The 20,885-nt window shown below is 43.1% G+C and overlaps 3 protein-coding genes across 7 annotated transcripts; 2 read left to right on the forward strand and 1 right to left on the reverse strand.

Moving 5' to 3' along the window:
* Positions 1–8,384, forward strand: drd4b (dopamine receptor D4b). The gene is made up of 4 exons (XM_044030404.1): positions 1–649; positions 3,105–3,217; positions 4,025–4,632; positions 6,766–8,384. Exons 1-4 carry the CDS (start codon positions 404–406, stop codon positions 6,972–6,974), a joined length of 1,176 nt encoding a protein of 391 aa, XP_043886339.1. The 5' UTR covers positions 1–403; the 3' UTR covers positions 6,975–8,384.
* sirt3 (sirtuin 3) lies at positions 5,040–14,871 on the reverse strand. Of its 5 annotated transcripts, none has more exons than XM_044030407.1 (10): positions 14,486–14,871; positions 13,805–13,856; positions 13,090–13,281; positions 12,452–12,684; positions 12,270–12,370; positions 11,681–11,842; positions 11,232–11,444; positions 9,624–9,791; positions 8,533–8,599; positions 5,040–6,156 (listed from the first exon to the last, which is right to left on the reverse strand). In XM_044030407.1, exons 1-8 carry the CDS (start codon positions 14,544–14,546, stop codon positions 9,768–9,770), a joined length of 1,038 nt encoding a protein of 345 aa, XP_043886342.1. In that variant the 5' UTR covers positions 14,547–14,871; the 3' UTR covers positions 5,040–6,156; positions 8,533–8,599; positions 9,624–9,767. The 5 variants fall into 5 exon arrangements, with proteins under 5 accessions (XP_043886342.1, XP_043886341.1, XP_043886340.1 ...); XM_044030406.1 differs by having other exon boundaries at positions 5,040–7,284; XM_044030405.1 differs by lacking the exon at positions 5,040–6,156 and having other exon boundaries at positions 8,519–8,599.
* An 81-nt stretch (positions 14,872–14,952) lies between these two features.
* psmd13 (proteasome 26S subunit, non-ATPase 13) lies at positions 14,953–20,575 on the forward strand. Its single transcript, XM_044029508.1, has 13 exons — positions 14,953–15,396; positions 16,217–16,295; positions 16,894–16,928; positions 17,025–17,080; positions 17,478–17,521; positions 17,614–17,700; positions 18,103–18,274; positions 18,365–18,444; positions 18,525–18,650; positions 19,156–19,218; positions 19,789–19,869; positions 19,981–20,097; positions 20,327–20,575. Exons 1-13 carry the CDS (start codon positions 15,296–15,298, stop codon positions 20,420–20,422), a joined length of 1,137 nt encoding a protein of 378 aa, XP_043885443.1. The 5' UTR covers positions 14,953–15,295; the 3' UTR covers positions 20,423–20,575.
* The last annotated feature ends 310 nt before the right edge of the window (positions 20,576–20,885 follow it).

The following is a 20,885-nucleotide window of genomic DNA, read 5'->3' on the forward strand; positions in this document are numbered from 1 at the left end:
CTTCATTCATTTGATCACTTACACCTGTGAGTTGTCAAAGAGCTGAGCTCACTGGTGAGTTCCTTCCTCCCCGCGGAGTCTGTTCACACTCAGTCTCCGTTAAGCAGATTTCAGCGGATGGATTTAAGCCGTTGCTCTCTGATTCGTGCACTTTCCGAACTTCTTCCTCCTCCGTCATCGCCGCACCTGACTCAGACTCGCTCCACAGACTGGGTCTGCAGGCGCGTGCTGGACGGGATGACACGGGTGAAGCGGGAACGGGTCACCGCGAGCGGCGCGGCTGTGCGTTTGGAGCGCGGAGCGCACGGCGCACAGCGCGGACACCGTCGCTGCTGAGCCCGCGGCTCGTAGATGAGAAGCGCAGCGGGCACGGTCGTTCTCTGCCCGCCAGTCTCCGGAGACCATGCCGGACAACTTCACTCATCCGACCGCCGTCGCACCGGCCGCTGTGGCCACTCACTATAATTTCTCTGCGCTCGTGTTCGGGATTCTGCTGATTGTGGTCGTGATCGGCGGGAACGTGCTGGTGTGTGTGAGCGTGTACCTGGAGAAGGCTTTAAAAACCACCACCAACTACTTCATAGTCAGCCTGGCGTTTGCAGACCTGCTGCTGGCGCTACTGGTGCTGCCGCTCTTCGTTTACGCAGAGGTAAACAAGATGTCCGAGGGGTCAGAGGTCATGGCTGGGTTCGTGTTTGTTTGCACAGTATGGTTTAGTGTTGTCTGATCTTTACACTGAATATGCAGCAGGATGTTGTGTGAGGGAGACACAAAAATCCACAAGGGACACAAAACAGCTGCAAAATGAACTGAAAAACAAGCGGAAAGGGACAAAAAACAACAACAATAAGAGACAAAACAACCAGAAAGAGACAAAATAACCATTAAGCAAGGCAGAACAACTTACACCATACACAGGACCACAATGAGAGACAACCACCAAATGATGGTAAGATAAAACTACATGCAACGAGAGCTGCAACTACCGATTATTTTCATACATGACTATCGATTATTATATCGATCAATTACATTAAGTCTGCTCCAGAAAGTGTGAGATCGGTGTTTGTCAAGCCTGGAAATGCTGACGTTCTCAAATGTCTCATTTTGGTCAACAAACCAAAACGATTTTGTTTGTTTAGAAATTATTCACAGTAAAGAAGCTGAAAAATCAGAAAACTTCTGTACTGCGATTAATTGATCATCAGAATAGTTTGATCGATATCCCATAGTCCCGAGAGTCACACAGACTCGGGTTCTTTGTCATAGATGGGATCCACATTTTAAAATTAAATCCACGTGAAACACCTCAGACGGACACAAAACAGAGGACAGATGTGCTGCAGTGAGCCGTCTGTCTCTCTCTCTCTTTCTCTCCCACCTCTTCATTCAGAATAAATTATATATGAGAGGGCCGTGACTCATTTGATCGTTCGATGATGATGATGATGATGTTAATAATAATAATAATAAAATAACTGTCTTTAATTACAGGCAAATCTTTACAAATTAAAGTACTGAAAAAATAAAATATGTACGTAAACACATGGGTCAAAGGTCACAAATGCTTTAACTTCCTCACTCACTAAGGGACCTTAATTAACGCCAATTCACCTGTCCTCGTCATTTACTCACCTGTCATCATCATTAACTCAACTTTCCTCGTCATTCACTTGTCGTCATCATTCATTCACCTGTCCTCATCATTCACCTGTCCTCGTCATTCCCATGTCATCATCATTAACTCACCTGTCCTCGCCATTTACCTGTCGTCATCATTAACTCAACTGTCGTCATCATTAACTCACCTGTCTTCGCCATTTACTCACCTGTCGTCATCATCATTAACTCAACTTTCCTCGTCATTCACTTGTGGTCATCGTTCATCATCATTCACCTGTCCTCATCATTCCCATGTTATCATCATTAACTCACCTGTCCTCGTCATTCACCTGTCGTCATCTTTCACTCACCTGTCGTCATCTTTCACTCACCTGTCCTCATCGTTCACTCACCTGTCCTCATCATTAACTCTCATGTCCTCGTCATTCACATGTCCTCGTCATTCGCTGCCAAAGTTACCAGTGCAGTGAATAATTATTCTTTTAGATTAATTCAGACCAACATTTCTTGTTACTCAGTAACGGATGTGACATATTTATATGTTTAGGTTCTTTGTCATAAATAGGATCCACATTTTAAATGAGATCCATGAGAGACACTTCAGATGGACAAAAAACAGAGGACGAATGTGCAGCAGTGAGCTGGAGCCGTCTCTCGCTCTCTCTCTCCCCCACCTCTTCATTCAGAATTAATTAAAGATGAGAGGCCTGTGACTCATTTGATGACAATAGTTCCATTCAATAATAATGATAAAAAAAAGGTTTAAAGGCTATAATCTCAGCCTTATTAAAGAGCTCTCTGTGAGCTCAAAGACGCCCCGCAGAGGCTTCCCCTCATGTCCTCCTTCATTAGCGGCGTTTGTGACCTCGTTACCTGGAGCAGCAGCCAGTTAATCTGGGGACTGTCACACGGGTGGTTTGTCCTCGTATGCTCACTGGATTAAAAAAACTGAGAGTTAAAAACCTTAACACCCCCTAAAGAAAAGAGGAGAGAATTGAGGGTTTTCTTTGGTTTTAGGAGGAATGTTTTGTAACAGTTGCAGTGGTGCAAACACAAGAGGATTACACATATTTACACTTTGGGCAGCTAATGAGGTATTTCTGTGTGTTTGTGTGTGTCAAAACAACCAGAAAGAGACAAACTAACCATTAAGCAAGGCAGAACAACTTACACCATACACAGGACCACAATGAGAGACAACCACCAAAACATGCAAAGATGAAACGTGTGTGTGTAGACATACAAACCTATCTTTGAGGGGACAATTTGTCTGGGCCCCACAACTTTAAAGGGCTTTTTCAGGGTTAAGACCTGGTTTTAGGATTTGGGTTAGAATTGGGTTTAGGTCAGGGTAAGGTTAAAGGTTACGGCTAGGCACTTAGTTGTGATGGTTAAGGTAAGGGGCTAGGGAATGCATTACGCCAATGGTGTGTCCTCACTAAGATGAAATAACAAGTTTCTGTGTGTGTTTGTGTGTGCAGTTTCAGGGAGGAATTTGGTCCTTGAACATGCTGTTATGTGACGGCCTGATGACCATGGACGTGATGCTGTGCACTGCGTCCATATTCAACCTGTGCGCCATCAGTGTAGACAGGTATGTGTGCGTTCCAGTACAGCAGCAAAAAAACGTGAATCTAGTAGGGCATTAACAGGAAAAGCAGATTCAATTGAGTCTTGTACCCAGTTGCCGCGTGGAGGGCAATATAATGTAACTGTGGGCCCACATGCTGTAGGTTTAGGCCCGGAGTTACATTCTTTGATTTTCGTCATGCTTTAATGTTTTTAAATGTATGTACTGGATAGAGTTAACCTACTTAGCCTTACAGTTATTAAATCAACAGTTAATATACCATTAATGTAGCTGGTCATGGCAAAAATCGAGCAGTGTTTTCACTGGACAACTTTATACTATTGATGGGCTAACAGTGTTTTGCAGGGACGCAAGCTAACGTTAACATTTATGCTAATGTTAGCTCAAGTTTCCATTGACAAGATGGACAGTAAAACCATTATTTAGATATCTAACTACATATTGAGGGGTTCTGTGTGGACGGAGATATTTCCTGAAACAATGTCGATTGTTTACGTTTCGTGCCGTTTACGTCTGTACGTACGTGGCCTAAGACTGGGTTGGCTTCATGCTAACTGTAGCGTTAGGGTTTGCACATATTATTTAGGTGGCTACCTAAACCGGCTAACTCATGTCTCGTTTATGTGTGGTTATTGATTTTATGAACAGTTCAGGCGACCCCTGGAGGCTCGGTTACACTGGCATGATTAGAGCACCGTAGCTACGAGTACGGTATTGACACTGACGCGCAAATTTGAGTGTGTTGCGCTAAAATGCGCTAGCTAGAACCCTGGTCTGCAATGTTAACTCGACGTACTTTTGTTTTCGCAGGTTTATTGCCGTCTCCATTCCTCTCAATTATAACCGTAAGCACGTGGACCGTCGCCAGCTCGTCCTGCTGTCGGCGACCTGGCTGCTGGCGCTCGCCGTGGCCTCGCCGGTTATTTTTGGCATCAACGCCGTGCCCCACCGCGACCCCAGCGAGTGCAAACTGGAGGACAACAACTACGTCGTCTATTCCTCGGTCTGCTCTTTCTTCATCCCCTGCCCCATCATGGTCTTGCTGTACTTCGGTGTCTTCCGCGGCCTGCAGCGCTGGGAGGAGACTCGACGAGCCAAGCTACGCAGCAGCATCGAGGCCTGCCGGAAGCTGCAGCACGCCGCCGTCGCCACAGCTCTCCCCCCGCTGGCGGGCACCATCCCCGGGCCTCTGCCCATGCCTCTGCCCAGGATCATCGAGAGGGACTTGGCCCAGTCTCGGATGGACAACGATGACGACGACGACGACGACTGCGTGAGGCAGGAGATGCCGTACCCTCGGCAGTACAGAGAGAACTCTGTGCCCACGGTGATGTTCAGTAAACAGCCACAGATGAGGAAGAGAGCCAAGATCAACAGCAGGGAGAGGAAAGCTATGAGGGTGTTACCTGTCGTCGTAGGTGAGTCCTTCCTCTCTTCACAGCTCAGAATTTCTACAGCAGCAGCAACACCAACCTTATTTTCTCAATTAATCCAGTACTTGTTTGGTTCATAAAATATCCAGAAAAGCTTGAAATGATGATGTTCTCAAAATGTTTCAGTTTCATTGATTTATTTGTTGAATGGAGCAATGAATGAAACCAGAAAAGATTCACATTTCACCCTCAAAAACTCCACAGAAACATTTTGTATCAACGGATTTTTTACTTTCATGATTGCCGTCATCAACTTCACTCCTTAATATATACATAATGAATATTAATGCATTTTCAGAATATGGTGATTTTTTTTTATAATCTCTCTCTCTCTCTCTCTCAATTTTGAAAGGTTGTATTTTCATTCATAACAATGTTTTCAATTTGTTTTTGTTTACAATGTGGGACATAAATAAGGTTATTCAAGTTAAACATAACATTTGTTACGTTGTTTCCTCTCACACTAACTGCGTACGACCTCAGCGTGATGATGCACATTTTGCACTTTAGGTTAATTTCTTGTAGACTGTTATATTTTATGACACAATACTTATCATGACCTCTTTGCACCTGGCAAATAATCCATATTACACATTCCACTACATTGCCTGCTAATGTTACATGTTATACATGTGTACTTGTATATGTAGCTAGATCATTTGCTTTACACTTCAGTTTATTACAGTTTACTAAAACTAACACTAAACTAAGCATCTGCAAAACAACATCTAATTAAAACAAACTCATTTTAAAAACAAAAAGTCAAAAATCCCAAACTATTAGAAAATATTAGAAACTGTTGTAGTACAGACGTCACTGTGACGGTGTTTTTGCACTCGCGTCACATACAGTTGCTGCAGTTGCCTGTTGTAGCTCAGGAGGCTGTGACACCCTGCTGACCCCCGCTGACCCCTGCTGACCGGCTGCCTCTCAACGAGAGCTTAAAAACTTCAATCCAATTATTGAGCGGCACGTGATCTTACAGACACGCCCATTGTCTCCCATTCACAGACTTAATTCTGCTCTGATGTCCTTACGGCGACTAGGTTATGGGACTATGTGAAAATGTCAGGTGTTTAAAAATCTGCTTAAAACTCTTAAAATGGCTCTAAAACACAGTGAAATCAAGTTGTGTGTCAGTGTGTGTGTGTGTGTGTGTGTTAGGGCTGTTGTGTTGCGGAAAATAAAAATTGCAAAACATAAAAACGGTGTATGTTCAGTTCCACCTTGACACTTTTTTCTGAATGACATTATTTTGTTTTTTTTTCTTTAGACCAGCCCCCTCTTGATCAGACTAGCTGCTCATTGACCCCAGGTCATTTGAGTTTGACACTCCTGGTCTATATCGTGATATGAATACAAGATGTGGTCTTAGGATCTTTAGGTCTTTGGATAATGGGATATTTGTGTTGAATTTGACCATATTTCCAGTCCATTTTGTTGTTTCCAACACGCGTAAAATTTCCTTAAACTAACGTTAAGAAGCCAAAGAAATGAAGCAGGTAGGCTCTGAAATGAAAGGTAATTATATGTGTATTTTAAAAACAACAACAGATATTTTATTTTACAGTATATCTTCACTCTAACTCTTTGAGAAGCTTGTGCGTGGCACATACTGTATATCAGGATATAGACTGAAAAATTGTGTGTAAAGAAATCTGTTAACGTGTGAGCCTGTGAGGGATGAAGGAGTAAAAGACTGCAGGTGAACTTTATTTTAGGAAAGTTAATTAACAGCTACTTCACAGTTTGGTGTGTGTGATGCATGATGCACTTTGTTTCACAGTGAAGAAGCACCCAGAGACAATTCATGAATCCACTGTCAAGTTTCACCATGTACTTTTTGTTTTTTCTATAAGTTTTGTTATAGATTTTTCTTTGGGGGGAAAAAAAAAAAAAAGATTTTTAATTTTCCAGACATTTTGTTAGAATCCAAATGTGAAAAAGTTTTTGGTGTTTTTGTTTTTTGTTTTTTTAGAGTTATATGACTTAATGAGCATGGATTAAACTCAGCTTCGGTTTAGCTGCTAGCCCGTTTCTTGGCATTTTTCATAATTGGGCATTAGGCAGAGTTGGCGTCAGAGTTGAACGTCTCTCTCTCCTCCTGTCTTCACACAGGCTGCTTCCTGTTCTGCTGGACGCCGTTTTTCGTCGTCCACACGACGCGAGCCATGTGTTTGAGCTGCAGCATCCCCGCCGGCCTGGTGAGCACCGTCACCTGGCTGGGCTACGTCAACAGCGCTCTCAACCCCATCATCTACACCATCTTCAACACGGAGTTCAAGAAGTTCTTCAAGAAATGCTTCCGCCGCTGCTGCTGCTGCTGACGACCACAGGCCTTTTTTTCCCCCCGGGGACAGGATGGTGGTTTAACCCGGAAAAACTGACGCTTTCAGTTGAAGCGACGGTTCAGGTCGTATGAGGCACTCACACGTTGGCAGCAGTGAGACATGCACGACAACATGGCTGCCAGCAAGGATTTTAACCACTTATCACGTGAGAGATTCTGCAGCTGCTTCTACTGCCACCATGTTTCCAGTCAGCTGACGTCCGTGTCTCGGGGTGGTTCTCCACGTGCGTAAACCTGAACTCTCCCTTTAGCCTCTTTACCGCTTGCATCCAAGCTTCCAGGCCAATCTATGAGGGAGGCGAATGAGTGACGGGAGCACAAACCCTGTTCTTTGCTGCCGTTTTACTCATGACATCGGTTTAATTTCCTGGTCTGGATTTTATCATTTGGTGGCAAACATTTCTGATTCCTGAGGATCACTGCCTCCTGGAAAATGGATGATGTTTTCGAGAAAGAGCTGCAAGGACTACACTACAGCCTTGTTTTATAGACAGTCATGAGCCCCACCGCTACTGCTACATAGGCTGAATTAAATCTGGAGCTCAGTTGTGAAGTTAATCTTTGAGAATAACTTTTAAGGCGAGGCAAAAATTGTTCAAATTGTCCAGTACTGGTTGATGTACAACTTGTACACTTGGCCGTACATGATTGAACTAAAAGCTGCAAATCACAAATAATCTACAACTGCAGTAAAACAGTAGATTTCATTTTGATTATCAGATACTATTTGTTTTAAACATGAATGACGTTGAATGCAGTGAAGCATTACTGTCTTTCACTCCGTGGAAAAAAGCTGTTGTGTTTTTTTTTTTATGTTCACGTGCAAGTATGGCTTAAATTTGAGCAGCGCTGCCCTTTAAAGTGATGATAATTCATAATAGTGGTTTTATGAGGTGATCGAACATAGTCAGCTGGGATGTGTGGATGTGAGCTCACGTGAAACATGGCCTACGGTGGGGAACGGAGATTTTTAGCAACAGTACGGAAGCCTTAAAGGGTCATACATACATACCTGCATACATTTTATTTCCCCCGTTTTCCCGTCATAACGAGATAATTAAATGGGGAGAAAATAAAATGTATGTATGTATGTATGACCCTTTAGAGCTTCCGTACAAAAGTGAACACTGAACGTGTCCTGAAGTATTTAATTAGGTGGCTAAAAGAAAAGGGTTTTCCACTCGCAGCTGTGTTTTAGTGACCTCGCAGCCTCCTGCTACGACATGTCGCCGTGTGAAGTACCTCATTTAACCACCTGACCTATCCTTTAAGTCTTAAGTGGCAGTCACCAGCGTGTGTTCGGTCACTGCATGTGCCTACCATGTGCCATGATACGTCCACGTTTTATGTGGAAACATTTATAATAAATGAAGTCGTCTTCCTTAAATATTTACCCTAATATTTCTCTTCTTCTACTTTATCTCACACAGACACAAGATCTACGATAAAAATCTACACTACAACAGGAAAATACACTGTTCTTTTCCCTCCGATTGCCGAGATGTATTTAGAACAAAAAGGTTAATTTCTCTCACGGTTTATTGTTGGTGAAATCTTCCCCTATGTTGAGTTACTGTCGTCCATCCACCGGAGTCGTCCAGTCTAAAATGTGCACAAAAAAAAAACAACAGTCAGAATATAACAAGTGCAGTGATTTCAGGTTCAGGCATCAGCGGTCAAAATGTGGGATGATTTGTGTGGCTTCAGATCCAGGTCTGTTAAATCAGTCTCTTCTTATTACGGAGACTCCAGCGTCACTCGTGCAGTAGATGTAACACATTTCTGCCAGGAGTGAAGATAAAATGAAGAAGTGAAAATTGGAGCGAGGTGCAGAAGCTGGTTTAAAAAAAAAAAACCCAAAAAAAACACAAACTGCTGTGAAGCTGTGAATTCAATCAGATTTACAACATGAGGAGCAGTAAACTGCGAGCTCTCAGATGAGCTAAGATGAGCTCAGTGTCACAGATGACCTCAACTTCACAAAGTCACGGTGACTACAGGTCACACTCTGTGTGAGCTGTGAATCACCTAATGATCCTCATTACCCAGAACCTCTTGACTTAACCATCTTCATATAATCCACATTAAAACTCACAGTAGCACAAAGGTCTTCTATATTTATATACCGGCTCAGCTGGACACAGTTAAGTTGCGCTCCCACTATAGCGAGCTGAGGCAATACTATGCGCCGCCCACTGATTGGTCAGAGTGCCGCCACAGGAAGAGACGAGAATCGAGCTGGACAATGATCAACTGTAGATCAGTTAGAAAGACTTAATAATCCTAATCTCCAGGGTTAATCGCCAACAATTACCAGGGAAATGTCTAAAATCTCAATATTTAACGACGAGGAGGTACAATTTTTGGAGTGGAAAACCAACCTAAACCGTGCCGTGGCGAGCTGGGACCATAGGTGGAAAAGGGGCTTAACATCTGGGCACACAACAGCAGTACAGCAAATAAATAATATTTTGGTCTTCAGTTAAAGAATCTCACAGATTATCCACCTTCCACGAGCCAAATGTGTGTTTATCAGGAATATGGTTGATATTACACAACGTAAACATCGTTATTTGACCGAGGGCCCCGTCACGTGCATTAGTGCTGAATACGTAACTGTACACACCTGTTTTCCACTTATTTGCCATGTCGGCGCGTTCCCTTCACATTATGACGTCCCCTGTGTTTCTGCCGGATCCTCAAATGTGCAGGTCGTGTGTGTGTGTGTGTGTGTGTGAGAGAGTGTGTATGTTGATGCGGTGCGATGACATCATTCCTCCGTCTTTGTCACAGCCTGCAGGTAAGAGAAAGAAACAGACAAAAAACACGGAGGTTTTCAGCATAACCATGACAACCATTCATCGACATCACCTGGCAGATGTGGGGGAAGCTGTTGGCGAAATGACATCGCTTTTCAATCTTCTTCTTTTAGCATAATATCCTTTCTTAACGGATGTTACAGAACTACTGACATTTCAGTCCACCAGATGGCGCCAGAAGTGCTCACTCTCACTACAGCTGTTGTGCGAGTATATTGCATTATATTGGTGCTTTTCCATTATGCAGTTCTAGCACTACCCGACTCAACTCTGGAAGAGTCACTAGAGCGACGTCCGACACAAGAATCAAATTGACAACAATTGCCGAACTCTAGATCAATGGAAAAATCCTGAAAACGTGCATTAGTCTCCAATTTCTGGTGTATTTAGCGAAAGCCAAGAAGTACTGTGAACAAATCTTTTGAACTGATTCTAATGATTCAGTTAGACCGGAAACAACAAGTCACTCGTATGTGTGTTTGTGTCGCGTAGAAAACCTCGTCACGGCGGCTCAGCGCAGACGTGCTATGTTGACCCCGCCAACGCCAAGGAGGTCCTATAGTAATGTAAAACGACTGACACGGAACCGAGTCGAATAAGAGGCGAATGGTGCCCGAACGGAATGGAAAAGTGCAATATGATTTTGCAAATACTCAGTTTATCACAATATTGTGATAAACTGAGTGATTCCCACCCCGACAAAAAACGTCATCCCCAGCCATACAATAGTGACAGCAGGAAAATCAAACAAAATCTACCGTTACGACTTTATTGACGATCCTTTTGTATCAATTCGTCAACTGAAGATTTCAGTATCGAAAAGGAGTGTTGGTTTTCACATCTGATAATTCATCTCAAACCGCCTCCAGATCAAACTAAAGAAGTGGTGGTGGATGTTTTTCCCTCTCCTCCAGCACCAGTGAACATCCAGGGAAATGGACACTGAGATGGTGACATCTCATCAGTACCTGGGCGTTCACATAAGGTCATTTGGAGTGCGGGCAGCACTCACTTAAGGCCTTCTGCTGCTGGGGCAGTAGCATCTCAGCTGTGGACAGGAAGAGGCTGAAGCCAGCTCTGTCCTTGGACGCCCCCTTGTGACCCAGTGGAGGTGGTGGGAGAGAGGAGAATGACTGCAGAGCTAACATCTCTGATTGACAATCTGTCCCACACCATCACAGCACTATAATGTACATGCTATTTTAACATATCTTGAACGTTCACACATGTGGAAATGCATGTTTATAATTTATTACCTTTATCTTTACTGTCTTTGCTGCTGTGACAATGTAAATTAATAATAAAGGACTATCTTATCTTATGTCATCTTCTCTCTGATGATGGCTGAAAGACCAATCATTTATTTTGTTCACTACAAAGTGGATTTCTGTGTGAATAGGAAATCACACACTGACTTCCTCCTCCGCAGCTGCAGCCATCAGAGCTTCCAGCTCCTGCGTCCAGCCGAGGGCGTCGACCAAGGCCCGCACGCCGCTGACCACGTCGCCCAGCTGCACGACGTCCTGGCGCCGCCGTCTCCGGGCAAAAGGCCCCACCAAGTCCCTGTTGATGAGCAGACGGGGAACGGAGCTGCGCACTGCCCCTGCCAGACTGGCGAACGGCTCCACCTGCAGAGCGAAGAGTGGACAGCAACCACTTCAGAAAATCAGAGTGCGAGGAGGCCCATCGGCTGAAATCCGATCCAATCCAACTTTGTTTGCAAAACAATTTAAAACAAACAACCAGAGTGGACCACAGTGCTGTACAGAATATTAGTATATAAAAGGCATAGGAGCTCAGACAAGGTGATAAGATGCATCAAAAACAACTCAAATAAATCAAAAGAGTACATGGTGGCGCTCACCTCCAGTGAAGTGCCCATGACGATGAGCAGGTCAGCGAGCGGGAGGTCGGTCAGGTACTTCATGAAATGCCGCGGAAGCTCCTCCCCGAAAAACACAATGTCAGGCTTCACCACGCCCTTACAGACGGGACATTTGGGGACCGTCCCACTCATGACGTCTGCCTGAGCAAACAGAGAAACACGAGATTTATCAACTTTTAAATATAAAACATTGCAAGTAAATAAATAAATATTACTATGGAATGTTCACACAAGACTGTAAATGTCTGCCTGCCTTGACCAGTCAAGTGAAAAGAAGTCCAACTTTCACAGGAAAAAAACAACAACTGTTCAGTCTGGGTGAAGACTATATCACAATACTCCATTATGATCTCAAACTAATGACCTTTATAACCAAATGTCACAGAATAAGGCATGTGTTTTGATATAGAATGATATAAAGTGCACAATGAAATCAGATTTACGATGCAAAATGGATCTAAAAATATGAAAACCGACAGAAATAACTCATTTGAACTTGATTTTAAGTGGCTGGGCCGCAAGAGACCAATTGGGGCCGTGAATTTGTGACACCTGTGTCATCACTCACTCGTAGGTCATTGTCCTTGTAGTTTCTGAGGCAGACGGTGCAGGTGGCCGTGGCAAACGTGCCGTGGGCCTCAACTAGCATCTCTGGAGGAATTCCTGCTACTACCAACACACACACACACAGAGGAAATGAATGATGAGCTCAAAGTCAGCATTGACGACGTGTAGCGACGTCATACATACGTCTTTCCAGCCCGTCGATGTTCTGCGTGTACATGCGGAGGAGTTGACCCTTCTGGTGAAGCAGACGTACAAAGTAGTGGGCCAGGTTGGGCCGGTAGTTTCCCGGGTACAGCTCTTTGGCAAGGGTAAAGAACGGTTTTGGGTTTTGATGGAAGAAGCCAATCTCGAATATGGCCTCAGCGTAGGGGAGATTGTACTGCTGCAGGTTGTCATAGAGACCGCTGCCAGGAGACCTGAGAGCCAATAATGTCATATTTAGAGAAGACAGAGGCCATTTCCCAATGTCCAACCAACTTTGAGGTATGTTCATGGGAAGTCAGCGCCCTCTAATGGCAATTTTGAGCTCTTTATGGCCACTTTTTCACCTATTTCCTCCCAGCTATTCTAGATCCTTTGTTTGTCACAGTAGCCTAAACAGGTGACATCATATAGATGGATAAACTTCCGCACCATCTTGCCATTTTTAAAAGTGTGTATATAGGCTCTTCTTTGTCATTTTCCTAACTGATTGGACTGCTGACTCAATATTACTCATCTAGGTGTTTTGCATTGAGTGAAAGTGGCCCTTTAGAAGGGACTCTGGGGACGGGGCCTTATAGAACGAAGTAGGAACAGGAAATTATATCGTTCCGTTGTACCTGAAATCCGGAATGCCACTCGGTGTACTGATCCCAGCTCCGGCCATCACCACCACCCTCTTGTGCTGTCGCTCTCTAATGCGTTTGGCGACGTCTTCCAAGGTCATCTGCTTGACCTCTGAACCGCCGCCACGGGAGAAAAGTCCTCGAGCTCCATCCTGCCAGGGAGAGTCTGATTTTCTAGGAAGAGGCCTGCAGAAAGAGCAAAAGTTTAAGTTAGAAGAAGCGAATGGTGTGTTCGGACTGGCTCGCTTTGCCCTTGTTGAACCCATTTTTTGGCTTCTTGTGCTATCATGGGGTTGCATTTGTTTCAAAAATGCGTACTCTACACAACACTACGCAAATTGGGTGCATGTGCCAGTCACAGCTGCTGCTATTCCTCCAAGTTTCCTGGATGCAGTCTGGACGAGTAAAGCTACTAACTTACTATCCATGTACAATTAAAAACAAAAACCTTATGTCTTGCACAACAGTAGGGGAGATCTTTCTCAGTTAAATACTCAGAAGTCCACAGGGGTCAGTAAAAGCTTGTCACTGGATTGTGGAAATCTACAAAACCCCTAAAGTCACAGAAAGTGTTTTGTTTTTTTAATCTTAATATAACCTTCTGAGATTTAACTGGCTATGGTTGACATTTTATGTCATTACATTCACCCCATCTTGTTTTTAATATCCATCACGATGCTGAATGTGGACCTGAACGGAACAAAAGTACCTTGATGAAGCTGCTGCACCTTCAGCTGCAAACAAACGCCTCAGACCGAAGCCTGCAAACAGACAGAGAGAGCAGAAAATGACTTCTTTTTTTTTTTAAATAATATTACTTAAAAGCCTTAAAGTATATGGCATTTACTGTACTTAAGTATCAAAAGTAATTTTCTCATATAAAATGTAACTAAGTTTTAGAAGTACCGAGGACCGAGCCATACCGGCTGAGTGGTAGGGCAAATTGTCTCTCATCTGGAAGGTTGTGGGTTAAATTCCTATTATGTGTCCTTGGGCAAGACATTTCACCCCATGCTGCAGCGTGTGAATGGGTATTAAAGAGGTGTGAGTGGCAAAAGCAGCTCATACAGACCATTATTAACTCATCTTCTTCTGCTTTCATGGAAATGTAGTGGAGTAATTCTTCATTACATTACACCACAGAGAGAGTGTGTGTCACATTCATCAACCATGGAACTGTCAACCTGACCCTAATGAGGAAGAACCTCATTTCTGTTTAAGTCTATGGGTAATCTTTGAATTGTGGGTAGGATATGATAAGGGTTCAGTATCAACTGTTTATGGTTAAGGTTAGAGATAATGGTTTGTTTGTGCTTTCCAAATGAATGGAAGTCAATGCAGTGTCAATAACGTTACCTGTGTGTATGTGTGTGTGTGCGTGCGTACTGACCGTGTGCACAGAGCCTCCTGCTCGTTACTGAGATTAACAATGAGCTCAATAGTGACGTCATAATGAGTCTCGCGCTTTTATGTCTGTTGGAGCCGTGTCTGCCTGGAGCTGTTAAAACGTTTTCTTCATTTTTTAATGAAAATGCGCTCACAAGTGTAGTAGCTGTAGTTCTTCGACCTCTGTGTTGCTAGCGAAACAGCCTGATTTCAGCTACGTTACAACGACCCGGTCGTTCGCCGAATTACAATAGCACATCCTTTTATAGACTACCCGTATTTAGTTGGTCATTAAAACACAATTGACTGGTTTAAATAAAGTCAACAGTGGCTTAAAACTAAACAGTACCCAGCAAAGGTCCAGCTAGCGCCTCCTACATTTCCCGTCAGCCCCCAAAACGTAAAGACGTATTCTTCTTCTGTTTTTTGATAACGGTTGGCTGACAACGTTTGTGCGCATTACTGTCACCTACTGGGAAGGAACAGTATGTCCAGGAAGAAGAGGAACGAAGCGTGTTTTTACATTATAACAAGCATTTACGAACTTTCCGGGAGCACGTGTGCGGATTAACTGACAGAAAACTGCAGCAATGCAGCTTTGCGAATGAAAACCGCCGTTAAACCTAGAGAAAGGAAAATAGTAATTGTTGGTTGTGTTTTGTTTTTTCCTAAAGCGACGGTGGTACGTGAACGCAGCACTGCCCGCCTTCATTTCCCATCATTCTTCGCGGTCAGCGGCAGCAGCAGCAACTCGGTTAGCTAAAATATCCAACATCACTTTTCTAGTCCTGATTAAAAACTATCCTTCGCGGCCATGAAAGATGTCAGCGGTTACCTCAAGCAGCAGCAGAGCAACAGCTCCACTCCGGAGATGGCGGCCGAGTGGCACGGTCTGGAAGAATTGTACAACAAAAGGTAAAGATTTAAAAAGAAAATAAATAAATAATGTACGAGTCACAGAGCTAACGTGCTCTGCTAGTGCTAAGCTAAGCTAAGGGTAGCTCCCTCATTCATTGTCAACGCTCGCTGAGTCATCCGCGGAGCTAGCACTGGAGCTAAACCTGGAGCCAAAGCTTATTCAGAAACATTTTTGTTCTTAGATATTTAATGTGGAAGCTCGGAGGCATTTTTTATCAAGATATTTACAACAGAATAAGCCAAACTTAATCTGCCTGACATCAGTCTTTAGCACCTTGTTAGCCTCTTTACAGGAGTTCACACACTGTACACTGCTGCTCAATTCTGTTTTAATCAGTGTTGCAATGTAACTTAGTACAAATACTGTACTCAAGTACTACATTCACGTATCTGTATTTGACTTTATTTGTTTTTCTAGCTACTTTTCTCATTACATTAAGGTTGGTTACATTAACCAAAACGATCTTTCTTACTCGTTACTGTCAAATACTATCACATGAAAAAGAGTTGGTATTATGGTCTTTTTATATGGAGCTTTTATTGTCTTGATGAGCTGCTTTACACTACAGTTTTGACATTCACATATTTCATACCCACACATTCACATGCTTCAACATGAAGTTAAGTGTTTGAGAAACACTGATCAACACTTTTCAACATTTTCTGACATTTTACCGATCAAACGTGTACTCGATGAAACGAGAATATAATCGCCAGGTTAATCAATTGTGAAAATAACCGTTAGTTGTAGCCCTAAACGTGATGACTGTGGTGATGCAGTGAAGACATCATCACTGACACTTGTCTTTTCCAACAGACTGTGGCATCAGCTGACTCTGAAGCTGACAGACTTTGTTAAAGACCCTTGCTTCAAAACAGGAGATGGCCTCATACAGGTAAATGCACTGTGGTCTCACTGTACTTTAAAATGTTTAGTTGTTTTTTTTCTAAGTGTGTGTGTGTTTATTGATGTGGGCCCTGAGTTTGCAACGAGGGCTGGGCGACATGGCTGAAAAGCATTTACATCTTAGTAACAGTTTGGTTTTTTTGGTGGTCATCTTGCATATTTTGCAGACAACATTGGTCTGAATTATGTATTGCGATATACGTTATTGTATTATCGCCCTGTGTAAACTATCTTAAGAATATGTTTGTGGATTTAATGTCCCGTGCTGGCAGTTGTGTTTTATGTCTCAAGTGGTTGGTAATACAGTATGTGTCACTACCTTTTCCAAATAATCTGACCTACAGTTTTAAATGTGAATACATGTAGAACTCATTTTGTAACAATATGTAAACGCAAAAAAGTTGATTTATCTGGCTGTATAGGTAGATATTGTAATTGTGTAAAACTGAAGGTTAATTTAGTCAGAATGTTTTATGAAGCCCAATACTGGTTAGAAGGATGATCTCCTAAATCAGATATTTATAACAAAAATTTGTTATAGTCTGAAGATTGTTAGCCTAATCTGACTGTTTGTTTTCCTTTCACAGCTCTATGAAAATTTCCTCTGTGACTTCGAACACCGGTGACGTAACATGACTTAACTCGCATTAAGAAATGTCAGTAATTCAGTGTTTTCTGTTGGTTTGATGCTAATTTCTTGTTTATGCTCCTTTAATAGAATCAACCCCTTGTCCCTTGTGGAGATTATCCTGTATGTTGCCAGACAGATGACAGGTAATGACAATTTTTAAATGTATTTTTCTTCTTCCTCCTTTTTTCTTTGCACATCAAAAATGGCACGGAATTGTGGATACCATGGATGGGAATTTTGGTGCTCCCTTAATTTTTCATGTTGCATGATGCGATGACCTGAATCTTGCCATTAAACATAATCTAATATAAACCAGGACTGCAATGATTAATCGGTGACTCAATTGTTCATCAACTATTTTGATAATTGATTAATTGGGTTTAATGTCATGTCATCAAACAAAAACAAAATTTTTTACCTGTTGTAAGCAAAGCTGGGGGGAAAAAAAAGGATTGATAAAAGCGGCCTTGGATGGAAACCAGATTGGATACATGTTTTTAGAAAGGCCTTCAGTGAAGTTTTTTCCTCCTTTGTTTCCAGATCCTAAAGATGCCATCACTTTTCTTGAAAAGACAAAAGAAAAGGTAAGTTGACACGTTCCACTGCGGCCATTAAGAAATATAAATGATGGATTTTCGAAACAGTTTAATGGCAATGCATTTGCATCTGATCCAAGGTGAAAAGCAGCGACGAAGCCGTCATTCTCTGCAAGACGTCGATCGGGAGTCTGAAGCTGGAGATCAACGATCTTCCTGCCACAAAGGTCAGAGCATGTTTCCCCCCCTTTGTACGTATGTGACGCAAATTGCCGCCTCCATCCAGTCTGACTCAGTTTGAGCTGTTTTGCAAAGAAGAATGGCCGAGAGGTTCAGTCTTAAGATGTGCAAAGCTGTTCTGCACTGTTTTGTGTTGGGTCTGCTACATAAAACCCCATTAAAATTGCGTGGTTGTACCGTGACAAATTGTGGAAAAGTTATATTTTAAATACTATTGTGAACACTAATGCAAGTCACTGTACATATTGGGAACAGAGCGTTCCACTGTTATTTGTTGTGTTTCCCGCTTCCAATGCCGTGATTTTGTGACACGTCTGTCTCTGATGTGTTTATGACATCAAACATGACCCACTAGTGAAGTGGATGACCGTGTTCATTTCCCCCCACAGAAACTCATCGAAGATGTTGAAGAGATGTTGAATAACTTGCCCGGTGTGACGTCAGTCCACGGTCGCTTTTACGACCTCTCCAGTAAGTACTATCGTATTATCGGAAACCACGCCTCCTACTACAAAGATGCTCTGCGCTACCTCGGCTGTGTGGATATCAAAGACCTTCCAGGTGAGCAGAGATGAGTTTTTCCTAAATTCGACGTATCATAATGTTGTGTCTTATCAGCAGCTGAACAATTCCATTGTTGTCGCCTCACAGAAACAGAGAAGCAAGAGAGGGCGTTCACTCTCGGACTGGCTGGACTCTTAGGAGAAGGAGTTTACAACTTTGGAGAGCTGGTGGGGTTTTCACTAAAAACACTCCCCTCCACAGCTTTTTCTTCAGCTCAGTTTGATAACATTGACCATTTCCTTTGCAGCTGATGCATCCTGTGCTGGAGACGCTGAGAAACACAGACAAACAGTGGCTCATTGATACACTTTATGCCTTCAATGGTGGCAACGTGGAGAAATTCCAGAGCTTCAAGTCTGCCTGGGGCCAACAGGTAAATAACAAACATTTTCAAATACTCTAGTACTTAATACAGAAGTGAGTTCTAAATAATGTGTCACTTAAAGCAGAAGCTTGAGTAAACCAAACAAGGTCTGAATGAAGCCCTGAAACCATTGAGGTTGTGTTTCAAGATGTGAATTTTACATTGAAAGTCACAGGGTTGGGCTTTTGTGTGGATAAACAGAAACTGAGAATCTTAAATTGTCAAAGACGTCCTCGTGGTGAATCAAAGCGCCGCTAACACCTTCCGTCAGTAACAATGTCACCTTGTCGACTCGTTACTCACACAAAACAAGTCGCTGCTCTCTGTCTTCATTCACCAGATTTCTTTGTTACTAGGCAACCAACGGCCTTTTCTGTTTCTGAAGAACGATTTAAGGTCGTGTTGTCTGAGGTTATTTAGGATCAGTCGGATGTTATGTTTAAGCAAGTTAACCTCACTGTGTTGTATGAATTGATAATTGATGTATTCTTTTTTTTGTCCCCTTTGGTTTTAGCCGGACCTGGCAGCACATGAACCTAAACTGATGCAGAAGATCCAGCTCCTGTGTGTCATGGAGGTGAGACCAGTGACCCACTGTTATTAGAGCTGCCACTATCATGATCGATGAATCTATTGATTATCTTCTCGATGGTCCCTAATATGCAGAAAATGGTGGAAAGAATGAAAGAACAGTTCTATTTTCTATAATGAAGTTTGAAAGACTTCGCCACAGTCATGTTTTCACCCGCTGTGCATGCGGAAGAGGATGATGAGAGACTAAATCTGCCTAGTCTGTAGCTGACTTTGCTCAAGATCAATATTGCGAGCTGGTACTTGGCATAAAAAGAACCACTGGTCTACATGAACGACACCCGTTTTCTCACTTCAACAGCAGACGAGTTTTAAGGAACGTGGTGCGGCTCATTTTTGTTTTTTGCCACAGAAGCAGGACTAATAATAGCATATTTTAAAATGATAGACTAATACAGTGGTTCCCAACCTTTTTTTTCCCCCCTTACTTGTGTCCAGGACAAACCAGGCACCCCCCCCCATGTGATCTCTGGTGCCCCCCTGGTTGGGAACCACTGGTCTAATATGTTTTGTGTGTCCCAGTGTCATTATCTGTTATCTGTTATCCTCCCTCCAGATGACCTTCACTCGCCCTGCGAACCACAGACAGCTGACGTTCACAGAGATCGCTCAGAGCACAAAAATCCCCGTCAATGAGGTCAGTTCAATGACGAGTGTAATAAAAAAAAAAAAACATCAATAAATCCCAGTGACACGTCGTGACGAGTGTTGTGGACTCCGATAACCCGTGACTGTTTGCGTCCTGCAGGTGGAGCTGCTGGTGATGAAGGCTCTGTCTGTGGGTCTGGTCAAAGGCAACATTGATGAGGTGGATCAGAAGGTGCAGATGACCTGGGTGCAGCCCCGAGTCCTGGACCTGCAGCAGGTTGGCGCCACTACTGTTCATAGAATATGTAACTGGAGAATCGGCTCCCTCTACTGTTTGAATCAATGAGCGACTAATAGTTCTCCCATGTTCAGGCCTTATTTTGAAAAGTTGGCTTGGATTTTTGTGTGAATTTAGAGGACGGAAACCAACAGATTTAGTGCCAACGCTGAGTGAAAAAGTGTCCACCTGCGACTCTAACTTTAACTCTCACCTGTGCTGCTTTCAGATCAAAGGTATGAAGGAGCGACTGGACTTCTGGTGCGGTGACGTCAAGAACATGGCAATGTTGGTGGAGCAGCAGGCGCACGACATCCTCACCTAAACAGGTGTACAGGTCCCCGGGGGGAGGAGCCTCCACCCCCGCTATAGATTTCTGTTTTCTGTTATTTCTGCTACTGGATATTTGTTCTTCTGTTGTTGTCGGCGGCGGCAACCTGTAAATTACACATTTTACAAATAAACAACATCCTCACCACACGGAGTGAAAACATCATTCATGCGTAATTATCATCAGTGCCAATTAATAACTGAATATGTGTGATTATTTAACTTCTTTTGAGAGGTGCCATAGATGTTCTGCTATTGCCTTTTGTCTATAGATTTATTATTTTTTATATTAGCAGAATTCTCCCTTGTGATGATGTACTGACACATTGAATGTTGGCGGTGGGAACCGCCCTGTGGTGCGTGCATGAAACACAGCTGCACGGCAGGGATACATGGACAAGTAGATGACTTAGAATAGTTGTTTCAATGTTCTAAAGCGTTTTCTGACTTCAAACTGA

Source organism: Solea senegalensis, linkage group LG7 (assembly GCF_019176455.1).
Source record: "Solea senegalensis isolate Sse05_10M linkage group LG7, IFAPA_SoseM_1, whole genome shotgun sequence".
Taxonomy (NCBI): Eukaryota; Metazoa; Chordata; class Actinopteri; order Pleuronectiformes; family Soleidae; genus Solea; species Solea senegalensis.

Coding starts and splice junctions, on each gene's coding strand:
- psmd13 (XM_044029508.1), top strand. CDS start 15,296: ATGAAAGATGTCAGCGGTTACCTCAAGCAGCAGCAGAGCAACAGCTCC. Junction 17,522..17,613: donor TTGAAAAGACAAAAGAAAAG/GTAAGTTGACAC, acceptor ATCTGATCCAAG/GTGAAAAGCAGCGACGAAGC. Junction 18,445..18,524: donor TTTACAACTTTGGAGAGCTG/GTGGGGTTTTCA, acceptor TTTCCTTTGCAG/CTGATGCATCCTGTGCTGGA.
- drd4b (XM_044030404.1), top strand. CDS start 404: ATGCCGGACAACTTCACTCATCCGACCGCCGTCGCACCGGCCGCTGTG. Junction 650..3,104: donor CGCTCTTCGTTTACGCAGAG/GTAAACAAGATG, acceptor TTGTGTGTGCAG/TTTCAGGGAGGAATTTGGTC. Junction 4,633..6,765: donor GGTGTTACCTGTCGTCGTAG/GTGAGTCCTTCC, acceptor GTCTTCACACAG/GCTGCTTCCTGTTCTGCTGG.
- sirt3 (XM_044030407.1), bottom strand. CDS start 14,546: ATGACGTCACTATTGAGCTCATTGTTAATCTCAGTAACGAGCAGGAGG. Junction 13,857..14,485: donor CAGGAGGCTCTGTGCACACG/GTCAGTACGCAC, acceptor GTCTGTTTGCAG/GCTTCGGTCTGAGGCGTTTG. Junction 12,371..12,451: donor CATCGACGGGCTGGAAAGAC/GTATGTATGACG, acceptor GTGTGTTGGTAG/TAGCAGGAATTCCTCCAGAG.